The 23,882-nt window shown below is 41.6% G+C and overlaps 1 protein-coding gene across 4 annotated transcripts in view; it reads left to right on the top strand.

Annotated features, from left to right (window-relative positions):
* SMURF1 (SMAD specific E3 ubiquitin protein ligase 1) overlaps window positions 1–23,230 on the top strand; it is a 46,111-nt gene extending 22,881 nt beyond the window's left edge. The window contains exons 2-18 of one of the 4 annotated variants that reach the window (XM_063414525.1): window positions 3,054–3,092; window positions 3,488–3,596; window positions 4,425–4,558; window positions 4,674–4,739; window positions 5,680–5,755; window positions 6,068–6,306; window positions 7,884–7,968; window positions 9,785–9,931; window positions 11,016–11,220; window positions 11,517–11,620; window positions 13,070–13,184; window positions 14,121–14,299; window positions 15,103–15,240; window positions 15,602–15,722; window positions 17,206–17,407; window positions 18,222–18,297; window positions 18,970–23,230. In XM_063414525.1, coding sequence (XP_063270595.1) covers window positions 3,054–3,092; window positions 3,488–3,596; window positions 4,425–4,558; window positions 4,674–4,739; window positions 5,680–5,755; window positions 6,068–6,306; window positions 7,884–7,968; window positions 9,785–9,931; window positions 11,016–11,220; window positions 11,517–11,620; window positions 13,070–13,184; window positions 14,121–14,299; window positions 15,103–15,240; window positions 15,602–15,722; window positions 17,206–17,407; window positions 18,222–18,297; window positions 18,970–19,069 — 2,135 coding nt within the window. In that variant the 3' untranslated portion in view covers window positions 19,070–23,230. Of the gene's footprint in view, window positions 1–3,053; window positions 3,093–3,487; window positions 3,597–4,424; window positions 4,559–4,673; window positions 4,740–5,679; window positions 5,756–6,052; window positions 6,307–7,883; window positions 7,969–9,784; window positions 9,932–11,015; window positions 11,221–11,516; window positions 11,621–13,069; window positions 13,185–14,120; window positions 14,300–15,102; window positions 15,241–15,601; window positions 15,723–17,205; window positions 17,408–18,212; window positions 18,298–18,969 lie in introns of all 4 variants that reach the window. The other 3 variants (XM_063414524.1, XM_063414523.1, XM_063414522.1) reach the window with 3 other exon arrangements.
* The last annotated feature ends 652 nt before the right edge of the window (window positions 23,231–23,882 follow it).

Genomic DNA, 23,882 nt, shown 5'->3' with positions numbered 1-23,882 from the left:
GCTTTCTGATGCAATTCTCAGCTGGGTTGTTCAGACACTGGTGCCACTCTGTGCTCTCCTCACTACACCCATCCCGCTCCTGCAGCACCTCCTGAACCACAGCAGATGATTCATTTCTGTTTGGAGGCAGGGTGGACAACCAGGGCCTGGCAGAGGAACCTCTCAGCTCTCTCAAGTTACATCCCCAGGGTGAATGCTGACTTTGTCTAAGGCTCGTCCTTTCTTCACCTCCTGCCAAATATGCTTTCACACTAGCACTTCACCCAGCTGCCTAATTTGGCCTTTGAAATTATCTCAATAATGTCAGGTACTTAAAACAACATTCCCATCCCTTTATAAATATTATAATCTAGATGTATAGACATTGTTTCGGTGTTGTTTGGGATCCGTTGTATTAAAAAAAGAAGTTCTTGAGAGCTGTGCAACAATTGGGAGCGGAGCATAAACAAATCCTGTGTCAGGCTGAAACAAGTTGGTTGACTTTGAGGAGGCAGAATGTAAATACCCAAGTCAGAAGAATTAGTACCTTTTGTAATGTTGCAACAAATGCAGGGAGATCACTCCTGCTGGCAGGCCCAGAACCTTTCTTGTTTAAAAGAAAGAAAAACGAAAAGAAAAGGCACCTTGAAAAATGGGCAAAGAGGGGATTTGGGCATGGCCTGGGCAAAGAGTTTAGGGTCTGTCTCATTCTCCTAAACCCCCTCTGAACCAGAGATAAAATTAATAACTTTTTAAGCCTTTGTAGCTAAACCTACCCAAGTTCATGAATTTGGGGCTTGCAGTAGCAGCCACGAGGTCGTCTCCTGTTGGTTTAAGAAGGAAATGTGGCAGCATTTAAGAAGGAAATGTGGCCCAGTCCCAGCTCTGCACAGGAGGGAGGGGCTGTCTGCTCTGCTGCTGGCGTGGTTTCACATCCTAGTCTCCCGTTGCTGACCTTTGCCACCTGTTTTTTTACTGGAATTTAGAAATCTGTGGCTTTTAAGTGATACAGCTCTTGCAAATATTTTTTGCTCTAGTGGGTTTAACATGCAAATAGTGGAACAGAGCCAGTGGTCCATCTCGGGCAGCCTGATTCTGGAGATTGCTCCATAAAGGTTTATTTCAGCTATTAGCTTTTGTGCCAATATTTTTCTTACAAGAAAGAGTAATAATTTTTGCAATCGAAAATTGAGGGTTTCACAGGCTGTGAGTGGAAAATTGGCAGCTGTGCTCATCTACTGTAGACTGAAAGGCTGGGGCAGAGGGAAAAGAGTTAAATGAAAAATATAATTCTTCAATAATAGCTTTAGAAATTCATGCTGCAATTTCGAAAGCACACCTGAAATATAGAATAAAGGTAATAATTATATGGACAGACCATATGCAGAAAGTTACAGATGTCATCCTTCTCCAGCTCAATAAATTAATCTTAAAACTGGGGATGGCCAAGAAGGGTTATTTGATTTTAAAAATCTCACAGGAACTTCAGAATTCCTTTTGGCTGGTACTAGCATGCTCAGGTTCTGATTTTACTTGTACTTAGTCTCTCTTTCTTGAGTAGTTTTTCCTTTGAAACACTGGCAACAGGAAAAGGAAATTAAAGGTTGCTGTGTCGTGCTTCCACAGAGCAGCGGATGGTGATTCTCTAATCCTGTGTTGTTTCAAATTGAATTGCCATAGTCCTGCACACTTCTCTTTTTGGTCAGTTGTTTTTAAAAAATACAAGAGGAGCTTTCTCTGATTATACAGTTTCCCAGTGTAAGAAATAAGTAATTTTTAATCCGTTCTAAAAATACTTTTCTGGTGTGGCTGCTTTAATTTTTACCGAGAGGAGGATTTGTGTATTTTTTTCCATGAGCTTCTGGGTTAAATAGTGGATTTCTTTGGTCTGTTTGCTTGACACGTGAGGTGAGGCAGTTTTTTCTCTGCTGCCTGTGTTACATAGGGAATATTTCTCTAAACTGAGAGGTGGAATTCTAGTAGAAGTATATAAAAATAAATAAATAAAATATTGGTTCTTTTGCACCTTTCCTTTCTCCATTATAGAATTACAGTGAGACTGAGTCAGGAAGAAGGGGAGATGGAGATGAGAAAGGGAAATGGCTCATACCTGGGGAATTGGCCATTGGTTACCTTCAGAGCCTTCGTTCTCATGCTGAAAGATTTCTTTTTTTCCCATTGGGAGACTCCCTCAACAGTAATTAGGTCTTTTATAGTTACCTTCCTTTCTTGGATCTTAGTTTGAGATAAGTTAGAGCTCCAATATTTTCCTCTTTGGCTTTGGAGTTGTTTTTCTTGGCCTGTTAGAAGAGTTTAATGGATACTAAACAACTTGGATTGCTGAGATCCTACTGAGCAGTCCTTATGGAGAAGCAAAATTAGACTTGTAGCTGGTAATAGACCTGGTAGAAATGGAGATTGATGTGAGTTTCCTGATCTAATTTTTTCTTAAACTATTGTGCTGGTGAATTGTTGAGAGGGAAACGATGTCTCATTTGTGGCCCTTTCAAATGAAAACATCTTGATGCAGATTTTCTTTCAGTGTATTTATTTCTTGTCATACTTATTCCCAAACCTTTGTGTATTTACAGATTGCTTCTGCTGCTGCAGAATTCCTGCCCTCTTAGTTTCACCCTGTATCCACATTTTGTGTGCAGGGAGCAAGAGGCTGCACTGCATTTGATGGGACTTAGTGAAGAGTCTCTTCCAAGAATCCCAGAACTGTTCTTTGTTCAGAAAATGTTTAGCCCTTGTTCTAAAATGGATGGATTCTGAAACAACAAAAATCTGATTTAGCATTTGCGTAAACAAGAAGTAAAGAAAATTAGGAGTTTTTAATGCAAAGGGATGTTCATCAAATCTTCTGTGTGTTATAGCAATAGAATTAAGCAGCAAATACAAAGCCAGATTTATATGTAAATATTCCAATCCCAGATAAAGAAAACAATGGTTACATTTAATATTTAGGTGGGTTTTTCTGAATTATGATCAGGTATTGTTTTAGCTGATACGATTACCAGAAAGCTTTTTATTTATGGTTTTAAGATTTCTTTATCTGCTTTTTTGTTTTGCAGTATTATGTGCCAAGAATCTTGCAAAGAAAGATTTCTTCAGTAAGTATGTCCTAATTGTGTAACTTTCTGCTCTGGATTAATCAGATTTATTTGGAGATGGTGCATTAGGATGCAGGCTCATCTGTGTGTGTCATTTGCACTGCATTACTACAGGAGTACACATTACTCTGGGTTGTAAATTGTGTGGACTTCAGGGTTGGAAACACTGGGGGCTCACAAATTCCAGCTGAAAGTCTGACTGGAACCACAGGCAGGCTGCTGCTCACAGCTCTGTGCTGGGGGTTACCAAGAGCATCCACCTCAAACAAAGGATTTACTAAAATACTTTTAGGATAATAACAACTGTCCTTTCTTGAGGGGGAGCTTCTAATGGCGTTGTCTTGGAAGCAGCAAAACAAAGGAGAGTGTTTAACAGCACCTTTTCCTTTCCACAGGACTTCCTGACCCATTTGCTAAAATAGTTGTGGATGGGTCGGGTCAGTGCCATTCCACTGACACTGTGAAGAACACGTTGGACCCCAAATGGAACCAGCATTACGATCTGTGAGTTGGTTGTAAGGTCAAAAGTAAACAGAATTCCAGAGATTTGTCTAGTGAATAAATAGTGCAGGGTTGGCTCTGCAACTTCAGTTTGTGTTAGCAAGGAGAGTCACATTTCATGGAATCTCAGAACAATTTGGTGGGAAGGGACCTTAAAGATCATCCAGCTCCAACCCCTGCCATGGGCAGGGACACCTTCCACTGTTCCAGGTGGCTCCAAACCTGGCCTTGGACATTTCCAGGGATGGGACAGCCACAGCTTCTCTGGACAACCTGTGCCAGGGCCTCCCCACCCTCCCAGGGAAGAATTTCTTCCAAGTATCCCATCTATCCCTGCCCTCTCAGGGACTGATTTTTTTCAAGAAGAAAATCCTTGTTAATAAAGGAGTGGTACTTTGCTTTTAGGTGTTTGAATTTGGAGATATTTGTGTGGCAGGTAACAGCACAAGGGCTTAGTGAGCTCTCCTGGAACAGTGCCATCCAGCTTATACAGAAAATTGTCCTTGTTGGAATGATTTATTTTCCTCAAATTATTAGAACCATAAATTCTGAAGCTTTGTATGTTAATCGACTTGTTGTTTAGCTTTTAATGAGGCTGGCTGTAGTTAAATTCATGCTGCAGCAATATCAATTTCCCATGCTGTGTGAAATCACTGTGCAGTAATTCATTAATAACAGCATTTTGGGCATAAGCACTTGTGTATTTGTAATAAAGAGGCATGGCCAATGTACTAAAATGTGTCAGAATTTGTACCAATTACAGCATCAGTTCTGTAGAGTAAAAAGAGGTTATTATTTCTAAAATCACTCTTTTAATATCTATCTTTCTAGATACGTTGGGAAAACAGATTCCATAACCATCAGTGTATGGAACCATAAAAAAATCCATAAGAAACAGGGAGCTGGCTTCCTGGGGTGTGTCCGACTTCTCTCCAATGCCATCAGCAGGCTGAAAGATACTGGATGTAAGAGCAATTCCCCCCTGGTGTGACCAAGAGCCCTCCAAACCTTGTAGATGAGTGGTGATAGTGTTCCCACCCAGCCCTTCCCAGGGTTGATTTTTCCAATTCTCCTTTGCAGACCAGCGTTTGGATCTATGCAAACTCAACCCCACAGACACCGATGCTGTCCGAGGCCAAATAGTGGGTAAGAATGATCCCAGCTAAATTCCATCTGCTTGGTAAATCTCCATAGGGAAAAACCCCTCTAGTCACTGCTTCTCGGCCTGTTCTGTGCTGTTTCTCCTTGTTTTACTGGGATTAAATTACATAACCTGAAAATTTTCATTACACTCCTATGCAGGAGTTTATTTCCTCTCAGCTGATGATGGGAAACAACATTAAAAACAGGGAATGCATCTGGCAAAGGCTTCACTGCATCTCTGGAAGAGTGAATGTCACTGTGAAATGATGCATTTGGGCAAGGTGACAGGCACAGGGGATCTTAGGTGTTAAAAAGGGATCTGGAGGAGTTAAAAGACATTTTACAAGTTAGTGGTTTGATACCTTTGACTCATGCAAGCCATTTCAAAATTTCAACAAGGCCGTGCTCATTTTACAGCAAATTTACCCCACGTTTTACTGCCCCCACCCAACCCAGGCTTTTCAGTGATATATAAATATATTTGGCAAACTCCAAATTCTCACCCTAAGGTGACATCTAGTGGTGAGCAATTTTTTTCCAGCTTCCCTTTCTGGATCCTCATGAAACCCTAATGTAGAACCTGACATGTTTGATATTTACAGAAATAAGCTCAAGTTTTGAGGGGATGACCCTCTGGTTTCTCTTCTGCTTTTTAAGAAATTAGTAATACTTTAAGAGAATAGAGGGAATTTTGGTAAGTGATGTGTTCTTGTGTGTAGGATAGAGCTTTCCTTAATATTTTGCCCATTCATTATACATAATTAATATTTAATGATATTAAAATCCACAGTTATACATAATGTTAATTATGTATAATTAATCAATTACCTAGTAATTATACATAATTACTGTTATGTATAAATGTAGAATTTTTTGGGGTTTTGTTGTTTTTAAGTATGCAGCTTTTCTTTTATTGACCTGAGTTTGTGTTTTCTTCTTTCAGTCAGTTTACAGACACGGGACAGGATTGGCACAGGAGGTTCTGTAGTAGACTGCAGAGGGCTTTTGGAGAATGAAGGGTAAGGATTGGTTTTTTACACTCAATTAGAAAAATGGTTTGTATGTGGAAAGACTTTGTGTGTAACTAATATAGAAGCTTAAGTATCAGTGTGGCTGCTGTATTTTGTGGGAATGTGTATCAGGCAGGAAGGTCATTAGGCTAAACTTGATAAGACTTGATTTTGTTGTGTTTTTTACCCGTGCTGAGAAATTTCGGTATAAAAACGTTGAGAAAATGGCACCTCTTGGGTTAAAAGTGGGGAAGAGAGAAGCAGTTATTTCTGCATTCACTTCTCTTGTGATGGAAACTCGCGAAGTTTCCCCATTTTCAGAACGGTTTATGAAGACTCGGGGCCGGGGAGGCCGCTGAGCTGCTTCATGGAGGAGCCGGCGCCCTACACGGACACGACGGGAGCGGCGGGGGGAGGCGGCTGCCGCTTCCTGGAGTCCCCCAGCCAGGACCAGCGGCTGCAGGCCCAGCGGCTGCGCACGCCCGAGGTCAGAGCCCACGTTCAGACCCCTCAGAACAGGCCCCACGGCCACCAGTCACCCGAGCTGCCTGAGGGCTACGGTGAGTGTCCCACAGCTGGAAAACCAAAAGGGTTGTGTTTGTGCAGAGGCTGTCGGAGTCTAGAACATCCCTCTGGCCACCCTGGAGGGTTCGGACACCGGACAGGGGGGTCTGGGATCTGCACAAGGGGGTCAACCAGCCTCACACAGAGCCCAGGAGGACACTGCCTCTGATCCCTGGCCATGGGAGTGAATGCCCACAGTGTATGAAGAATCACAAGCTGAGAGAATTCAAAATAAGTAGTATTTACTTTATCATAGAATGTAAATGTAGAATCTAGGATTTTTAGTATATGGGGTTGAAGAGACAAGATGGAGGAATTGGGGAGTGGCCCCTGTGCTCCTTGTTCTTGTTCTCGTCCCCCATCTTTTGCTGAGTTGGATTTTAGAGATTGGTTTAGAGTAGAAATGACATGTTAGCATAGGTAGTAGGCATTGGTAAAATTTTGTAAATAAAAAGTACATTGTGAACGGTGGTTGGGTCAGGGGTACTGTACATAAGGTGTGGGGCTCTCTGACCCGCCCAGTCCTGCTCTGCTGGGGATGCCCTGCAGAGCAGAGAAAGAATTAAGATAAGGGACCTTGCCAGGGAGGCCTGGCAGAGCTGAGAAAGAACTGAGATAATGAAGAATAAACAACCTTGGAAACATGCACTGGCGGACTCAGCTTGTTGTCTCTACCTCTGGTGTGAAACACTTAGGGCAAAGAGAAGACAAAAAACCTTATTATCTCGGGGAACAGCAACCCCAAGGAGACTCCCAGGGAACAGCAACCTTGGGAGAAAACCTTATTACCTCGGGGAACAGCAACCCTGAGGAGAATCTCAGGGGACATCAACCTTGAGAAGAGACATCACCAAAAGCTTCTCCCCTTTTAACACACCGAGGTGTTCTGCCTGCTGGAACAAGCAGTGTCCACGTGCATCTCGTTTTGGAAAAGGAACTAAGTGCAGATGGGAGTTTGAGATTGGCTAATTAGCAGTTGGCTACGCCAGGATACACTGAGGGGTTGCTGGTAAATTAAACATGAGGTTGTGGTATGATGCTGTTACAGAAAATTCACTGCTAATCTTGGCTGTGTATCTAGGGAGAACGAATGTAAAGAGCTCTTTAAACTGGAGCAGTAATGCTATTTTTTCCTTCCCCCCTTGGCATGTTGTGTAGGTTTGAGCCCACATTTGAGAAAAGATGGGGAAAATATATAAAAGCAACAAAGAAGCCAATAGTACAGAGGATTGGGGAGGATGAGATTAAGGAGAATTTAAAAATTCAGAAAAGAGCACACCAAATCTAGGAGTAAAGAAATCTGGTTTGGGGGTTTGGATTGTCTCAAAATCTAACAATAAAAATACAGACTAAAACACGCTGTTGCATGGATCTGAGAGTTTCAAAAGAATGTTGAAATGTGTAGTCAGAGTGAATTTGTCAAGGACAAAACAGTCCATGCTCCAAGAGATCAGTATGATGGCTCCAGTGCTTTCTCCTAGGAGGAAAAGATTCAAATGTCTTTAAAATGTTTATTTGGATTTATTTTTTTTAAGATTTATAATTTAGAATAATCTTCCTTCCCTTTTTATAGAGCAAAGAACAACGGTACAGGGACAGGTTTATTTTTTGCACACACAGACTGGAGTGAGCACGTGGCACGACCCAAGGATACCAAGGTATGTATTTATAGTTAAAAGTCAGAGGGGTTTGGTGTGTATTTGTGTAGCAGGATGTTGGATTAATAACAGCAAAATCTGTGGAATGGTCTGTCTGAATTTAGAGGGAGAGCTCTCAGCAGAGGAATAGTTTGGGATGTTTCTAGTTACCTTTTCATTAGGCATTAAGATTTACTCTTTTTGAAAGAAAGAATTATTTACTTGTGAATCATGTAAAACAAAAAGCAAAAAAGTATGTAGCCCTTCAGGAATTCCTATTTGACAAAGTCTTCCTAAAACGTTGATGTGGCTGTTTTTGGTGAAGCTACAAATTTCTGAATCTTACCTACATTTTTTTTTTGTATGAAAACAGTTTGGACTGCAAATTGAGGAAAAAACTGACTTCTTTCTTCAAATAATTGTTTCTTGAGTATTCAGCTTGTAACTTTTGTTTTATTAGAGCTCACTTGTGTATAACTGAAGGAGAGATTACTTGTTATATTTAAACTTGAAAAGGTTTGAGGGTTTTTTTTATGCTTTAGGCCAGTGATTTGCAGCTAGAAAATTTGAATGCTTCACATGATTAATTTACTAAAGCCTCTTTAAAACTTAACCTGCAGTTAATCCAGGTCTTTGTGAGTAAGGTCTGGTGCTCTTCCTGAGCAGCTCTGAATCTGAGCTGTTTCCTGGGCCACCTGCACACCAGATTCAAGAGTGAAGTTTGTAACTCTCAGCTGCTGCACTGCCTGGATAATAGAGGAATGTGGTACAGGATATTAGAAAAATGATATAAAGTGCAGGCAAAAGTGGTGATAAAAGCTCAGTGTATGGAAGGAAATGAAAAATAAAGCTGAGAGAGAGAGAAAATAGCTGATTTTTAGATTAGCTGGTATTGTTGGAAGGAGAAATGACAGTGGTTGTTCATTTGTCAGTCACGTCAGACTTGTGTGCCCAATTCTTCAAGTGATGCTGGTCACCCTAATGAAAGGTGCTGCTGCTCCTCTCCCCAAATCCTCAGGCCAAGGTTTCAGGAGCAGCAATAGAAGTGGACACAGCAGTGTCTTGTGAGTCCCAGGTCACACCTATTTTAGTTAAAGGTGACTTTTGTGCTACCAGCTTGTGGTGGAAGGACCTAACCTTGGCATGAGGCAGAGCTGTGGGTTAGAACTTGCTGTAATCAGATCTCTGCAGGACTTTCAGATGCACAGCTGATCACAGCAAATGGTCCAACCATAATCTCCTTTAAGGAGCCTAACAAGGGCTTGTCTGTCTCCCCTGTGTCCCCTTGGTTTATACTCGCTGTGACACTAAGGCACCTTCAGTGTACAAAGCATTTCTACCTTCCTAAAGCCTCTCAGTTAACTCTGTTTATACCTATGGTGCATGGTTAGATTTAGGTGAGGAATTGCATAGAGTGGTGTCTTCAACCCTGAATCCATGCCAGCCCTCTAAAGAATACTTTACTTAACAATAGATTTTCTGCCTAAAAATAATCTTCAGGTTTCCTTCCTTCCTTTTTTTGCCACTCTTGGAGTTTTCCTGTTTCACCAGTTAGGTGGCTGGAGCCTTAGGTATTTTCAATCTTTTTGGGTGTAAATGCATTCTATGTATTGAATTCAGACAGTTCCTGGCAGTGAGGGACTGCCTTTAGCAGCACTTAGTGTGATACCTGAAATTTATCCAGGATGAAAGGGGTCTTAGTCTTTTTTTCAGTCAAATAGTCAGGATTCTAACCTTAAATTAAATAAAGAGGTGATGTTGATTTTTAAAAGTGATCTTAGTATTTGGTTGCTTAACTTGAGGTGTGCATTAACATCTTGTTTGTTTTTTGCTTTAGAGACCTTAACAGTGTGAATTGTGATGAGCTGGGACCTTTGCCTCCAGGCTGGGAAGTCAGAAGTACAGTTTCAGGAAGAATATATTTTGTAGATCATAACAACAGAACCACACAATTCACAGATCCACGACTACATCACATCATGAAGTAAGAGCTTTGCCTCATAAATAATTCCTGTCAGGTCTGGGAGTCCTGAGGGGCTGAAACCCTGATTGATAATTTGGGGACAGATGCAGCCAGTGCTGTAGTCAGGGTCCAAGAGTTGGTTCTCAGTGCTTGTTTTATCTAAGATTTTAGCTGAGACTCTTCAGCAGGGTTTTCACTCTGCTCTGCACAGCTCTGGGATTGCTGGGGTGTGGGGTAGGGAGTCTGCCAGGGGTTCCCCAGCACTCAGCTCATGTCTCTCTGGATGAGCAGTTCTAGCTCTGTGCTGCTGTTCTGGATCTGGGCTAACTCCACGCTCCCTTGGGCTCCAGACAATGGGAGTGCAAAGCCAGCTGGAGTCTGGTCAAGGGCGCTGTGCACAGCCAGTTTGGGTTTAGCAGGATTTAGTAAACTCAAACTTCATCATGGAAAGGCAGCTGAGCTGTTGTGGGACTGACCCTGGGAGCAGCCTGGCAGTGCTGCTTGTGCCCAAGACCAGACTTTTTCCTGTGCTTGAAGCCAGCCAGGGAATCTCTGTATCTAAAGATCAGTTGCTCTACAACCCAAATAAAGCAGTGATGGATAAGGATAGTTGAGTGTACGAAGCTGCAACTATTTGGGACAACCATAACAACCATAGATGCAGTATTTTTACTGTGTCAGGAATCCCCAGCCTGATTTTGCATGGAGCAGGAATAAAATCAGTTGCAGTTGTTAGACAGTTCCCTTTATAAAGCTGTTTTTTGTTCTATTAGACATCTCTTTCTATATTGCACTCTTGAAAGTTCTGTGTAGGAAAATACCACACAAACTTTAATTGCTGCTCAGTCAGCAATCAGAAATCATGCTCCAGAGCCTTCCACAGTGCTTTGCCATATAAAAACAATTCAAAAATGCTGAAATTCTTTAAGTATCTGTGCTCCTTACATCCCTTTATTTAGTGTAATGATGGTACAGAAGTATCCAGCTGAATACACATTTCCCTCCGTGCTCCTCTTAGAGAAGCTTAATCATTTTTTGCATCATTGTTTTACATATTCCTTATTGTGATGTGTCCAGAATAAATATTGTCCTTTTATTCTCCAAGCCATCAATGCCAGCTAAAAGAGCCCAGCCAACAGCCTCTACCAGCTCCAAATGAGGGATCATTGGAAGAGGGAGAGGAGTTGCCTGCACAGAGATATGAAAGAGACTTGGTACAAAAGTTAAAAGTTCTTAGACATGAGCTCTCTCTTCAGCAACCCCAGGCTGGTCACTGTCGTATTGAAGTATCCAGAGAGGAAATATTTGAGGTATTTGATTGATTTTTTTTGGTTTTTTTTTAACTGCTAACAGCAGCTTTTGTCACTGAAGAGTTAAATAAAACTGCTCAGTGATTATAACTTTGCTTCATAAGCACCCACCACATTACAGAGTTTTTGTTGAAATTTGCTTCAGATTAGCACTTGAACAGTCTCATGTTTTCTGTATTTCAGTAACAATCTATGTGTTACAGAAATGCAGAAATTTTAATTATGGTATTAGAGAAGTCTTTATAGACCTAATTATATGAAGGAAATAAAAGCTAATTGTACAAATGCACATACAGGAATCCTATCGTCAGATAATGAAGATGAGGCCAAAGGACTTGAAAAAGAGGCTTATGGTGAAATTCCGAGGAGAGGAAGGCCTGGACTATGGAGGAGTAGCAAGGTGAGATTTTAGGGGTTTTCTGGCACCTCTTAACTGTAAAGTTGCCCTTTCAGTGCCCCGTGGCTGATACCACCCCCTTTCAAGTTACCTATTGATGGTATATGTTAATTATTTGTGGTCTAGTTTATAGACAGGGGCTGTAGCTTTGGTAGGTTGGAAAGTGGAAGGTTGTGATTTAACATTGTCCCACTATAAGTTGTGAAAGGGTGATCAGCTCAGATTGTGAGGTCTCTGAGGGAGTTTATAGACCCTGGAGTCAGCTCCAGATCACAGGAATGGTTTTGTTAAACACGCCTCTCTGATTTCCCACAAATGAATTGCAGGAGAGTAGGGGTTCCTTTCTGTTATATCTCAGCTGCATTCAGGAGAATTCTCTGATCTGTTGGAGCAGGAGTGGAGATGAACTAATCCTAAACAAAAGCTAAAATTTTAGCGAGGACTTGCCTCCCTCTTAGAAATGACAATAATTCCCTGCAGGTTGCATCAGATCTGAAATTCAGGAGCTGATTCAGCATCACTGAAAATCACTCAGCTTTGTGGCTCAGAGTTGTGTAAATTCACGGAGAAATTTCTCAAATCCACAAAAGCTGCCCACATAGGTGTCTTTCAGTGATCAATCCCCTGGACAAAGGAAAGAAACTGGAACATTCTGAGCTGCCTTACCCAATGCAACCTTGGGTGTCTCCACTGTTGACATCCTGTTGCCCTGATGCCTTTCATAATTGCCCTTTAGTTGCAACTGACTCTTTCCAGATCAGTACAGCTCCACTTCTAAGCATTACAATTGATAGTTCTCTTCGAATATTTTGGACCTGGAAGGGGTGTCCAAATCTAACAACAAAGGAATATTTGTCCTGGTAACTTGGGAGGTTAAAAATAGCTTTAGTTCTGCTCCTGTCCTTATGTGTTACCGAGGTGAGAGAATTTACCCAACCCCTCCTTTTATTGCGCTTGGTCTCTGTCCCTTCTGGCCTCTGCTGAAAGCAGTCACCAAGCTGGCAGAAAAATGGCTTTTCTGAAGACTCCCAGCAGTTGAGCTGATTCTAATCAACAGATTTTTCAATATTTCCTTATACTGTACAGGTTGCAGAGAAGCAGATCTCGTAAGCTCCAAATAGCTGAACTCTGTACAAAGGCAGGATTTTTTTGGAAGCGTGGCTTGTTCAGACTCAATTAGTTGATGGCATTGTCTTACAGCTTGCTGTAGCTTCTCTAATTGATGTTAATCTCTTCAGTGCTTCTAAACTAAACAAAGTCTGCCCTGAGTGGAGCAGAACATTGTAGGGTTTTAATTGCACCCTTTTGGTCTACAAATGGAAGGCAGCACAAGAGGATCTGATTTTGAAATAAGCATTCCATAACTGATCAATTACAATAATTGTGTTGTCTAAAACTTAGTGCAAGTTGCACTCTTCTAAATTTGGGTTGGATTTTTTTTCTTTTTGGCAGAGAATGGTTGTATTTACTGTGCCACGAAATGTTGAATCCCTACTATGGACTCTTCCAGTACTCCACAGATAATATTTACATGCTGCAAATCAATCCAGACTCTTCTATCAATCCTGTAAGTACTAATTTCTCAGCAGTATTTCTACTTTAAGACATCTCTGCTGCAGTTTCATACAGCTGCTGTTCCACAGAAGAGTCTGAACTGCAGCATAAATCAGAATAAGAAGGTGTTAATATCTTGTATTTATACAGTAAGAAGCAGAGGGGTTTTGTTCAGAAATTAAACCATGATAGCCTTTGATAAATATCTCTGATTTTTTGAGACTCCTCAGTACTGATTGGTTTGCACAGTGATTCTAAGAAATTCTAAGACAGATGAAATTCATCTAGGCTGTGATGTGCACACAGCATTACATTCCCAGCAGTGCCACTCCATGATTTTTATGGATGTATCCCTGGCCTGCCCTTTTCTCACCACACTCCTGTGCCTGCTTTTTCTCTTACTGGAGGATTTGTAATGATGCAGGCCCTAGAAGGAGCAGCAGTTCAGTATTAGTAGAGGGAATTCTTCCTGACATGACATTTCCTGACATTTGCACTGGAAGATGAGGGAGGTGGATTGGAAGAATGTCAACCATAGGACTTACACCTCAGCTTTCAAAAGTTAGTTTAAAAGCAGCATGAAAGAAATTAAGGAAACAAGCACGCTGCTTCCTCAAGAGTAGATACATTTGGGTGGTTAAACAAAGAATAAACTAATTTGTTTGGAATCCTCATCTGCTTGGATTTGGGAGGTTTCACAGGGATTTTCTTTTTCCAAGTTTCTCCCTTTGAGACGTCTAGAGACTTGTATCCAACTTATTAATCAGGTAGTGCACAGAGACTTGTTCAAATCTTTAATCATTAAATGCTTTGCTTTTGGTTATGTTGTGAGGAAAAGCGGTGGCTGCTCTTGCCCAGAGGGCTGCAGGTAACTCACACTGAACAATCCACTGGAGGTGCCACAAGATGTCAGTGTCTTCCCAAGCCTGATTCTCCTCTCTCCCTGCAGGACCATTTGTCTTATTTCCATTTTGTTGGTCGGATAATGGGTTTGGCTGTGTTCCATGGACACTATATCAACGGGGGGTTCACAGTTCCCTTTTACAAGCAGCTGCTGGGGAAGCCCATCCAGCTCTCCGATCTGGAATCTGTTGACCCAGAATTACACAAGAGTTTAGTCTGGATCTTGTAAGTACTGAATTTAGCAATCGTCTCACTATAGAGAAAATAGGGTAGAGTTTGTTGGCAATAGTGAGATACTTTAAGACAAAGAATTTGCAAAAATCTTTTTATGGTGGCAGTCTGTACAAAGTCATTAAACTATTCTTAATATATCAAAGGTACTGGAGGAAAAGTTCTCATTGCAAACTCTCCTTGCAATAAAGTAGATACTAAATCATTAAGGATTGCATGGGTATGGTAGAATATCACAGTATCAAAATCCAAATTCAGGACAGAGATCTGCAGGGAAGTACAGCCTTCTTCAAAAGAAACTGATTAAAATGAAAATAAATGGAAGTAATTTGGGCTTCTATATGCTTACAGAACAAAATCCAGCATTCAGTGTAGCTTTGGGACTCCTCAGAACTGCTTTGCATTATCTTAGTTCTTTTCCTAAATGCTGTTTTGAATTTTGTATTTAAAGAAGTTACTGATGATTAAATTCTCTACATATGATCTCTTCTGTGCTTCACAGATACGTGACAGCAGATCAGATATATATGTGTGTGTGTATTTCTGTATATAGGGTTTTATCCAGTATCCTGAGTTCTGTTAGAATTAGATGAATATCCCATATCTGATCAGACTCTTCAACATGCACTAAACCATAAAGAGATTGGGGATGGTGGCAACATTCCTCTAGTGTGTGAAACGCAGATAGTAACTAAGGTTTACCCTGAAGACTACCTAGGGTTCAAATAACTGCCAGCATCACCACTGAGAGTTCCAAAATGCCAAAAATACTGAGTTTACCCTCTGTGCATTGGCAGAGAGAACGATATCACACCAGTCCTGGACCATACGTTCTGTGTGGAGCACAACGCCTTCGGGAGGATTTTACAGCATGAACTCAAACCAAATGGCAGGAATATTCCAGTGACAGAGGAGAACAAGAAGGAATATGTCAGGTACTGCAAACAGAAATACGGCCTGCAAATGCAGTGGGAAGAGGGCAGTAAACAGAATTTTTGTATGTATTGAAGCTAAGGAAGTAAGTTTTTTGGGTGGGAGCTCCTGAGTCATAAGTGACATGAGTGCTTTCACTGGAAGACCTGGGAAGTGGAAGTTCTGAATGGTACTTTTTTCTGTTGATGGTGCAATAATTAATTGTTGATGGGAAATGGAAGGTATAAGCACTTCTTTCATAATACAAAATGTGTGTATTGAAACAAGGCCCTCTGTGAAATGAGCATTTTCCAAATCTGCTTGGAAAAAAATCCCAGTGCTGTCCAGCTCATCACCCCTGACTTTTTCCTTCCTCCCCCACAGGCTGTATGTGAACTGGCGGTTCATGAGAGGAATAGAGGCACAGTTCCTGGCCCTGCAGAAGGGTTTTAATGAACTTATTCCTCAACATCTCCTTAAGCCTTTTGACCAAAAGGAACTTGAGGTATGTTTTATCCACATGGATTATTGTTCTGTAATTTGTTTGACCCACAGTCAAGCACTGATTTAAAAAACAAACAAAAACAAGCAAAACAAACAAAACAGAAAACTTTTTCTATTTTATGTACCAGAAAGGTGAATATTTGTTTAACCAAACCCTTTTAGGTTTATTTTAGATATTCTTTGAGTTGATATTATTGAGAGGGCTACTTAAACAGAGAAAGACAAATACACCATGGTGTCTATCCAAGGACAAATGCTCAAGGCAGGTGGTCTGAGAAGGAGATCTGCAAGTTAGAGGAATTGTTGGCAAGACCAGACATGTTATTTACCCCAGAGCCTGTTTTGTCCAGTAACTTTTCATGCATGGCTGTTTCTGTTTTCACACAGGAATTGGTTTACAGAAACAGAAGAGTTGAGCATATAGAAAAGAAATTAATTTGTCTTCTTATCAAATCCTGAGGTGCAAAAAGCTGCTTTTTAAAATGGTTCCTGTTACAACAATTTTTCCTCTAGTGTTGTGTCCTAGAAAAAATAAGACCACCTGTGGAATATTCATAATTTGTGGTATAGAAATCACTAGCCTTGTGCTGGTCACTCATGCATTTTGCTTAATCTCACAGAGTTCTTGCATTCCATTCGCTTCAAAAGGTAGATTTAAAATCCATTATATATTTCAATACTGTCCATGTCAGAACAGTCACAACTCCCCTAATGATATGAGAAGGTGTAAGTGGGTGCTGTCTTGGTGGCACAACAAAGCAGCTGCTAAAGGGCAGCTCTCAGAAATTGGATCCTTACTGTGGAATATTATGGGAAATTTAAAATATGTCACATGTTTTGTTTCGAGGGATAAAGTTTGCTCTGTGCCATTTATTTGTTGTTTTCAGAGGAGGTGGTTAAATGCATGGCCAACAGCAACTTCCTTTTACAGTATTTTGCAACCTGGTGTTATCTGGAAAAGAGATTGAAGTGATATGTCTGGTCTGTGTCAGATATTCTCACAAACAGGGCCAAACAACAGATGAAAAGTTTCTGTAGTTTGTTGTGGAACAACAAAGCCACTCAGACGTTCCATAAGCTGAGCAGGATTCCATTGTTGCTGGTATTGGCACCTCCAGGGCAGTCCTGCAGCAGGACAATGATGCTGTGCCACAGCCTTATTCCAGATCAGTGCTGTGCCCTCAGAAGGACAGGCTGTACCTTCCAGGGAGCACAGATTTAATAAAGTCTTGCATGGGATTCTGATTCCTGGCTGCCTGTGAAAGTTTTAATGCTGGTAAAGCACTGCTTGGGTTCAGTTTCACTGCTGTCAAACTGGAGAGATCTACTGCCAGTTCTGTACTGGTTTGGAATGTTACCTTGCTCCAAAAAAGTGGGTGAAGCCCCTGAACAATGCCAGGCTTCGTGACATGGTTGGATGCATTTTTATAACTCCGATCCTGAAATTAGTCTGAGCTTTAAAGCGCTTCCTAATCTTCCAACAGCTGATCATAGGAGGCCTGGATAAGATCGACCTGAATGACTGGAAGTCCAACACCCGCCTAAAGCACTGCATGGCCGACAGCAACATCGTCAAGTGGTTCTGGCAGGCAGTGGAAACGTTTGATGAGGAAAGAAGGGCAAGGCTGCTGCAGTTCGTGACGGGCTCGACGCGTGTCCCACTTCAAGGTTTCAAGGCTTTACAAGGTGACTGATGTGGAGGCTGAGTTAATCTGTGGTTGGAGAAGGAGATAAAAGTGGTGTGGTATTTACAGGCCCCTTGTAAAATATCAGCGTGTTACTGGATAAGTCAAGCACTTGCAAACTTTAGAGCCTGAGAGCAGTTTTATATTTGTCAGCAGCTCAGCTGCTGCTGCACACTTTGGCTGTTGCTGATAGTGATGGAAGCTGGTAAATCTGTTACTGTGCAGTGCTTTGACTGCTGTCAATTTTGGCTTGTCAGTCTCCTACAGCTCTGTGCTCTGACGTTCAAATCATTCCATACAAATGTGCACAGGGATATTTGACTGGCTAAAGAGGTTTTTCTTGTGAGAACTGTATGCCCCTCAATGTTTGGCAATAAATCACTAGACTTTAAAGCAAATTTCTGAAAATCGCAGGTTTTTATCAAAAATGCAGCAGTGTCCTTGGCTGTTGTGATCTCCTGATCACATTCAATTTGTTGGCTGACAGTAAATTGATGTTCAGAATTAAAATACTAGTTCTGTTTTACGAGGAAAACCTTCATGTATTTTCATTTTCCATGGTGCAGCTTCATTAATATCAAATCTAGCAGCTTACCAAAATACCAGTCTGTAAAATGATTGTCACAAACAGCTCTATCTCTTCTGCCATCCCTTCATCAGCTGCAAATATCTACAGATTTAGTCTAGGACATACTTAGGCTTGCAGCTGGAACTGTAATTTTCTCTCTTGCCTTTTTATATGCAACAAAATGCGTGTGTGTGGATGATGCTTTGTTGAAGTGCATTAACTAGAATGTCTGTCTAAGGTTCTACAGGCGCTGCAGGACCCAGACTGTTCACCATCCATTTAATAGATGCAAATACAGACAACCTTCCAAAAGCCCACACTTGGTAAGATGGAAACACTCTGCTTCCTCTCCCTTTTTCTTGATTTAAAGGAGTCATCTCTGTTTGTCCTGGGCAGGGGTTAGGCATGGGATACACGTGGATGACTCCAAGTGTGCTATGTTAGCTTGGATATATCTGTATTCTGCAACCAGCAAAATATTTTGTTTTTCTTAAAGCTTAATTTGTCTTCTGTACTATCTGTGGTTTTCATTTATTCCAGAAGTGATTATTCTGGGTAGTGAGACGTTTGTAAGTTTATTTCTTTATTTCTTTATTACGAAGAAGTGTTGTCAGATGTCAAATGTTGGAAGCTCGTGCCGTTGGTGCAGTATAGGCACAGCCTGAGCCCTTGCACGGAAATCTCACTCCATCAGAGGCAGGAAATGTGTCAGCAGCAGCAGCAGACTGTCTGCAGGCAGGGCAGGGAGTGGGCCTGCCTGATGTGTTGCTTTTTCTTTGCAAGTCTCCTGCATCTGCCTCTTCCTCCTCCTCATCCCAAACGCTGCCCTATTAAGCTGTGCGTCCCTGCTGTAGAAATAGTTGTTTTTCATCTTGTCTCGTTTGGCCACTGAGGCAGCTGAGAGATTTTACAATTTCTATCTATATGTAGCTTCTTTACATCTTTCCCCCAATAAGCACTTGAGATCCATCCATGCTTTGTTACTTTCCCTGCAGCTTTAACCGGATCGACATTCCGCCTTATGAGTCATACGAGAAGCTTTATGAGAAGCTGTTGACAGCTGTGGAAGAGACGTGTGGGTTTGCTGTGGAATGAAAAAGCAACCAAAGGAAACAGATGCTAGCTCATGGACCACCAAATCAAAAGCTAGAAGAAGCTTGCTGTGAACTTCCTGCTAAGCTGTCTGAAACATCTGAACTCTGACAACTTAGAGATGGGGCTGTTTCCCTTCTGCCTCTGGTGGATTACGGGGGGAGGGTCGGGGCTCTTTTTGGTGGTTCCCAACTCAATTTTCTCCCCTTTGTTACAATAACCCCTTCCCTCTTCTTCCATCCCCCCTGAAACGAAATGCAGCCAAGTTCAGCATTTGGCTTTGGTTACACAGGATATTCTGCTAGATTTGTAACACATATTGTGATAGGGTCAGCGACCTGTGGGGTTTTTTGAATAGGAAAATCAAAGTGTATTTGAGAATGAGCTTAATTTGCTGAGGACTTGCAAGTGGTAGGTGCACCTGGTTAGTCTGTCTTAAATCAAGCTTGAGCCTTTGTAGAGTCCAGCAGGTGCAGAGTGTCTGACTGGCACCAGAATTTGCATTGCACATTTTAAACATCTGTTTAAAAAGTAAACTTCTAGCAGAAAATACCTCCATATGAACACTTAACTGAAAGGTAAAGAAATCCAAGTTCTGCCTTAGCAGGAAGCTCCCGCTGGAAGCTGTGGCTCACCTTGAGAAAAGTGAAGGAATCTGGGAGAGCTTAAACGGTATTGTATGATTTCTTTTTGGTTGTTCTGGCTGAAATCTAATTGTTTTGCACGTGAAAACAATTCTTTCCTCCTGCAGAATTACTTTTCATAGTTTGTTCAGATGTAAGTACTTTGCAGAGAAGCCTTGTGAGGAGGAGACAGAGGATAAAAATCCATTCAATCCCAAAGCTGTGATTTCGCTGCCACTGTTTTACCCAAGATGTGTTTGTGTGACTTTAAATTCTAAAACTCACATGGAAATCACAAAAAGTCAAGTTAACAGAGCAAGCTTCTGCTTCAAATTTTTTGGCCTTGTGAAAGGTTTTAGAGATTGAGGTAAAGGGGGAACTATATAGTGGATGCATTCTAAATGTTACAGAAAGCTATTGGAAGAATTTATGACTTCAGTTCTGTAGGGATGAAAATTTCTCCAGGGAGCCATATAAGGCTAGTTTTTCCAATATCTGAAACTAATATTAAAAGATTTGTTCTCTAACACAGGGGAAACAAAAGCAAATCCAGTACCTGAATGTCTTGGTTTGAAAGACAGGTGTCTGCTAAGGAAGGCAGAAGCCTCCCTTGCAATGGAAAATGTAACCCCCTTCCCTCCAAATTATTGTAATTTTGAAATTAAGAGACTTTCAGGCAAAGGTACAAGATATAGGAATAATGGTTCTTTACTAGTATATATAACAAGGCAATAATACAGAAACAGTGGCTTAAACTGCCAGAGTCAGGCTAGGAGCTGACACCCTGTTGGTCAGGGTGGTGGTGGCAGTTCCTCTTGGAGTGACAGATATGGTTCTGATGAAGCAGTGATCCTGTAGCAGGATCTGCTCTCCCTCTGACAGTCCAGTGGTGGTGATGTAGCTCTTGTCCTCTGGGAATGCAGGAGATAAGGGCTGACTGTGGTGTTCCAAAGCTCAGATTATATCCAGGTAGGAATGCTTGGCTCCTCCCGCTGGGCAGAACGGTTCACAATGGGATGATGTAATTTTATCAATCATGCAGTGAGGCTTGATGGCTCATTAACAGAAAATATCCCCAGAGAGAGTTATCAAGGATGTGCCATGGAAGAGATAAAGTACACTGCCCCACTTGGTTTTAACAGATGGTGATGGAATACATATTTTGGTTACGTCTTGCATTGTAACCTAAGACACTGAATCACTAACATTTTTCCAGTTTGCACACCAAGATGAGACAATACTTTAACAAATAACATGGCTTCAGAGACACCCAGTTATCTATCAAACATGTCTAAACTTATGCAGACTTGCTTGTATAGGATTTTTTTTTTTCTTTGACAAGTCTGATTTTTAGAGAGATTCATGACTGAAACACTTAACAGATGTTACGTTTATGGAATAGTGCATTGAAATTTGGCTGTGGGTAAGAGCCTATCCTTAAGAGATGTCTACAGGAATACTTCTATTTTGTCTTTTTTTTTTTTAATTGAATTTGGTAATAGCTTTAAACTGTGATAGGACAGAAAGTAGACACTTGTCAAAACCCTGGCATCTTTCTTTGTTTTGTTTGTGGTTTTCTTTTTGCCATTGACCATAATTCTTGTGATTTGTTGTCGGGAGTCGCATCGGAGGTGTAAAATTGTATCATATTGTGAGATTTGCACAGGGTGGCTAAAGATGCTCATCCTGCAGGACTGTACAGGAGAGACATGTTCAGCCACATGTTCTGGAGGGGTCTTTTGGCACTTGGAGACCAGTTTCTGCAGTTCTGGCTGTGTGGATGTGCAGCAGTTGGCAGGCAGCATCCCCACGGTCCTGGGCTGAGCAGCAGAGTCCCCACAACCCTGGATTTTCAGAATTGCTTTGGAGTCAAACCTGTTCATAGAGTGTATTTAATCCTTTCAGTACGTTTGAATGTGCAATAAACCAGTCAGATAGGAAAAATGCAAAATGGATTATTGCCCAAAAGCTTTGCATGCAGTCTCATGTGGACTTTTCACTTTAAAAAGTGTAAAAAAACCCCAACCCCAAACCCAGATACTAAAGCCCACCCCTAATAAAAATCCTGTCACACCTGCAGCACAACTGGCTCAGCACAAACCAAGTGAGGTGAAGGGAAAGGCCCCTGATTTGGAGATCTATAGGTCAAGTAGCTTTATGTCAATGACCCAGTTGACATAAGATAGTTCCTAATGTCTTTGCTAGGTCAGTGTTTTATTGAATGCACAAAATAAGAATAGGCAAGGATTGTTGTTTCGAAAAGTCCGTCTGTTTTTTGCTGTATTTAAAAGCCCTTGTCAAGGTACCTCCTCCGTGCTGACAGTAACGAGAATAGGGCACTGTCTTTTAAATTATTTCAGTTCTCTTTTCAACAGCTTCACCACCTCTCCCGTCGTTTTGTCTTTGCAATTTTGTGCCACTTCAGTGACGACAAAGACATTTTTTGTCGTGTTCTGTATATGCATTTGAGGCAGGCCTTAAAGCCGGTTGGGTGGATGGAGGAACAGCAAGAAGCGAGGCAGAATGGCTTTGGAGCCATGGCCTGTTCTTCCTGTGCCCAGTTCCAAGGCCAGGGAAGGACAAAATGCCAACAGGAGTTAGTGTGGCTTGGGCCAGTGGCTCTCAGAGGTCTGGGATAACCTCAGCTGTCTGAATTTGTGCGTCCATTCCCACTCGGTCTGCCAGCACTTGAACTTGGTTGTGACTTCTCAAACTTGCCCAAAGAATACCATCGAGTCCCGTGTTCGTTTTGTCATTCCACGTCCCACCTTGTGCGCGGATACTCTTGGATGTGACCCGAAGGAAATGCAAGGTACAGCGTGTCTGTCGTTCCTGTGCCGCGGCAAACCCCGCAGCCGCTCCATCAGCAGTGCCCCGATGCTGCTCCTCAGCCTCTACTCTACGCTCAGGGATGTAGGAAACAACCACTCTGCTCGTGTGTTCCGCCGGGAAGGAACGAGACTGTCGGATGGGTGTGGGTGTTCACTTGGGCATTACGTTAGACGAGACCCTGCTCCAAAAAGGCTGCTCGAAGCTTCAGACGGTGCCGTCGGCGCTCGCTCAGCGGTTCGTCCTCAGTTCAAGTCGAGGTGGTTGTAAAATCCAGCAGATTCTGTAAATTACTGATCCAGCCACCAGGCTCTCTGCAGCCAGTGCTTGGGTTCGGGGCCGTGTGGCACAGCAAATTCCCAGAAACACAGTATGGATCTGGTTTTAATATGTTAAATTTTTTTGTTGTTATTGTTGTTGTTGTTCCTCGACCACTTTATAATGTATTTTTTTAATTTATTATTTTGTAATGTCATGTTTAAGTATTGCTGCTATCCTTGTTATTCTTCCCACTGTTTTTATTGCAGATTTATTTTGTGGAAGTTGTACACTAATGTTTCATTTTATGTCTAAATCAAAGTATTTAAAGAAATACTAGTTCTATTTAATGTGGTTATGGAACCAGCTGGAATAAACAGTGATTGTATAGTAGGCTGGACCCAGGAGGTCATGTTCATTTTTGTTACATATGCAATAAACTCACAACTTTAAACTCTTGGTAGCCACTGTTTTGTGAGAGTCAAAGGAAAAAAGTGGACAAAGTATCAAAATGCAACTGATTTAACAGATCTGTATCGACTGCCCAGATGAAACTCCTCCTCTGCAAGGAAAACACTGTTTCATTAATTCACCTTAATCTTTTTCCCTTCTTACCTCATTATCTGTCCTGATACTTTTCCAAAACCTCAGTTTACAGAAAGAAACTATAATCTCCCCCTTAATGAAAGCTGGAGAAAGAGTCGCTAATGTTGATGAATCCTTGCTTTCCTGTTTGGTTTTTTTTCCTAATTACTGCTGCTTTGCAAGTGGAGAAGGGCAGGAGCGTGTCTGAGGATGGTGCTCAGTGTTGGTGGGTGCTGCAGCAGTGCCTTCCCTCCCTCATGCTGAAGCTGGGGTTTCTTCTGGCCGTAATTTGAAATAAGAAATAAATAAAAAAGGAGGGAGCACAAATAAAATGCTTTTTATTCTTCGAGTAATTTCAGAATATGAACAAATGACTGGGAAGCTGCTGTTGCTCACCCCTCGTGAGCAACAGGGACTGAACAATTTCATTGCGTGGAGCAGGAAATCGTGTCAGTCCTTCCGTGCTCTGTCAAACACTGCCACTGTTTTCTTTAATAACTGCTTTTTGTGAAGTTTTCCTG

Source organism: Prinia subflava, chromosome 17 (assembly GCF_021018805.1).
Source record: "Prinia subflava isolate CZ2003 ecotype Zambia chromosome 17, Cam_Psub_1.2, whole genome shotgun sequence".
NCBI classification, from domain to species: domain Eukaryota; kingdom Metazoa; phylum Chordata; class Aves; order Passeriformes; family Cisticolidae; genus Prinia; species Prinia subflava.
Note: the sequence above shows the minus strand (reverse complement) of the source record. Positions and strands in the feature narration are given on the sequence as shown.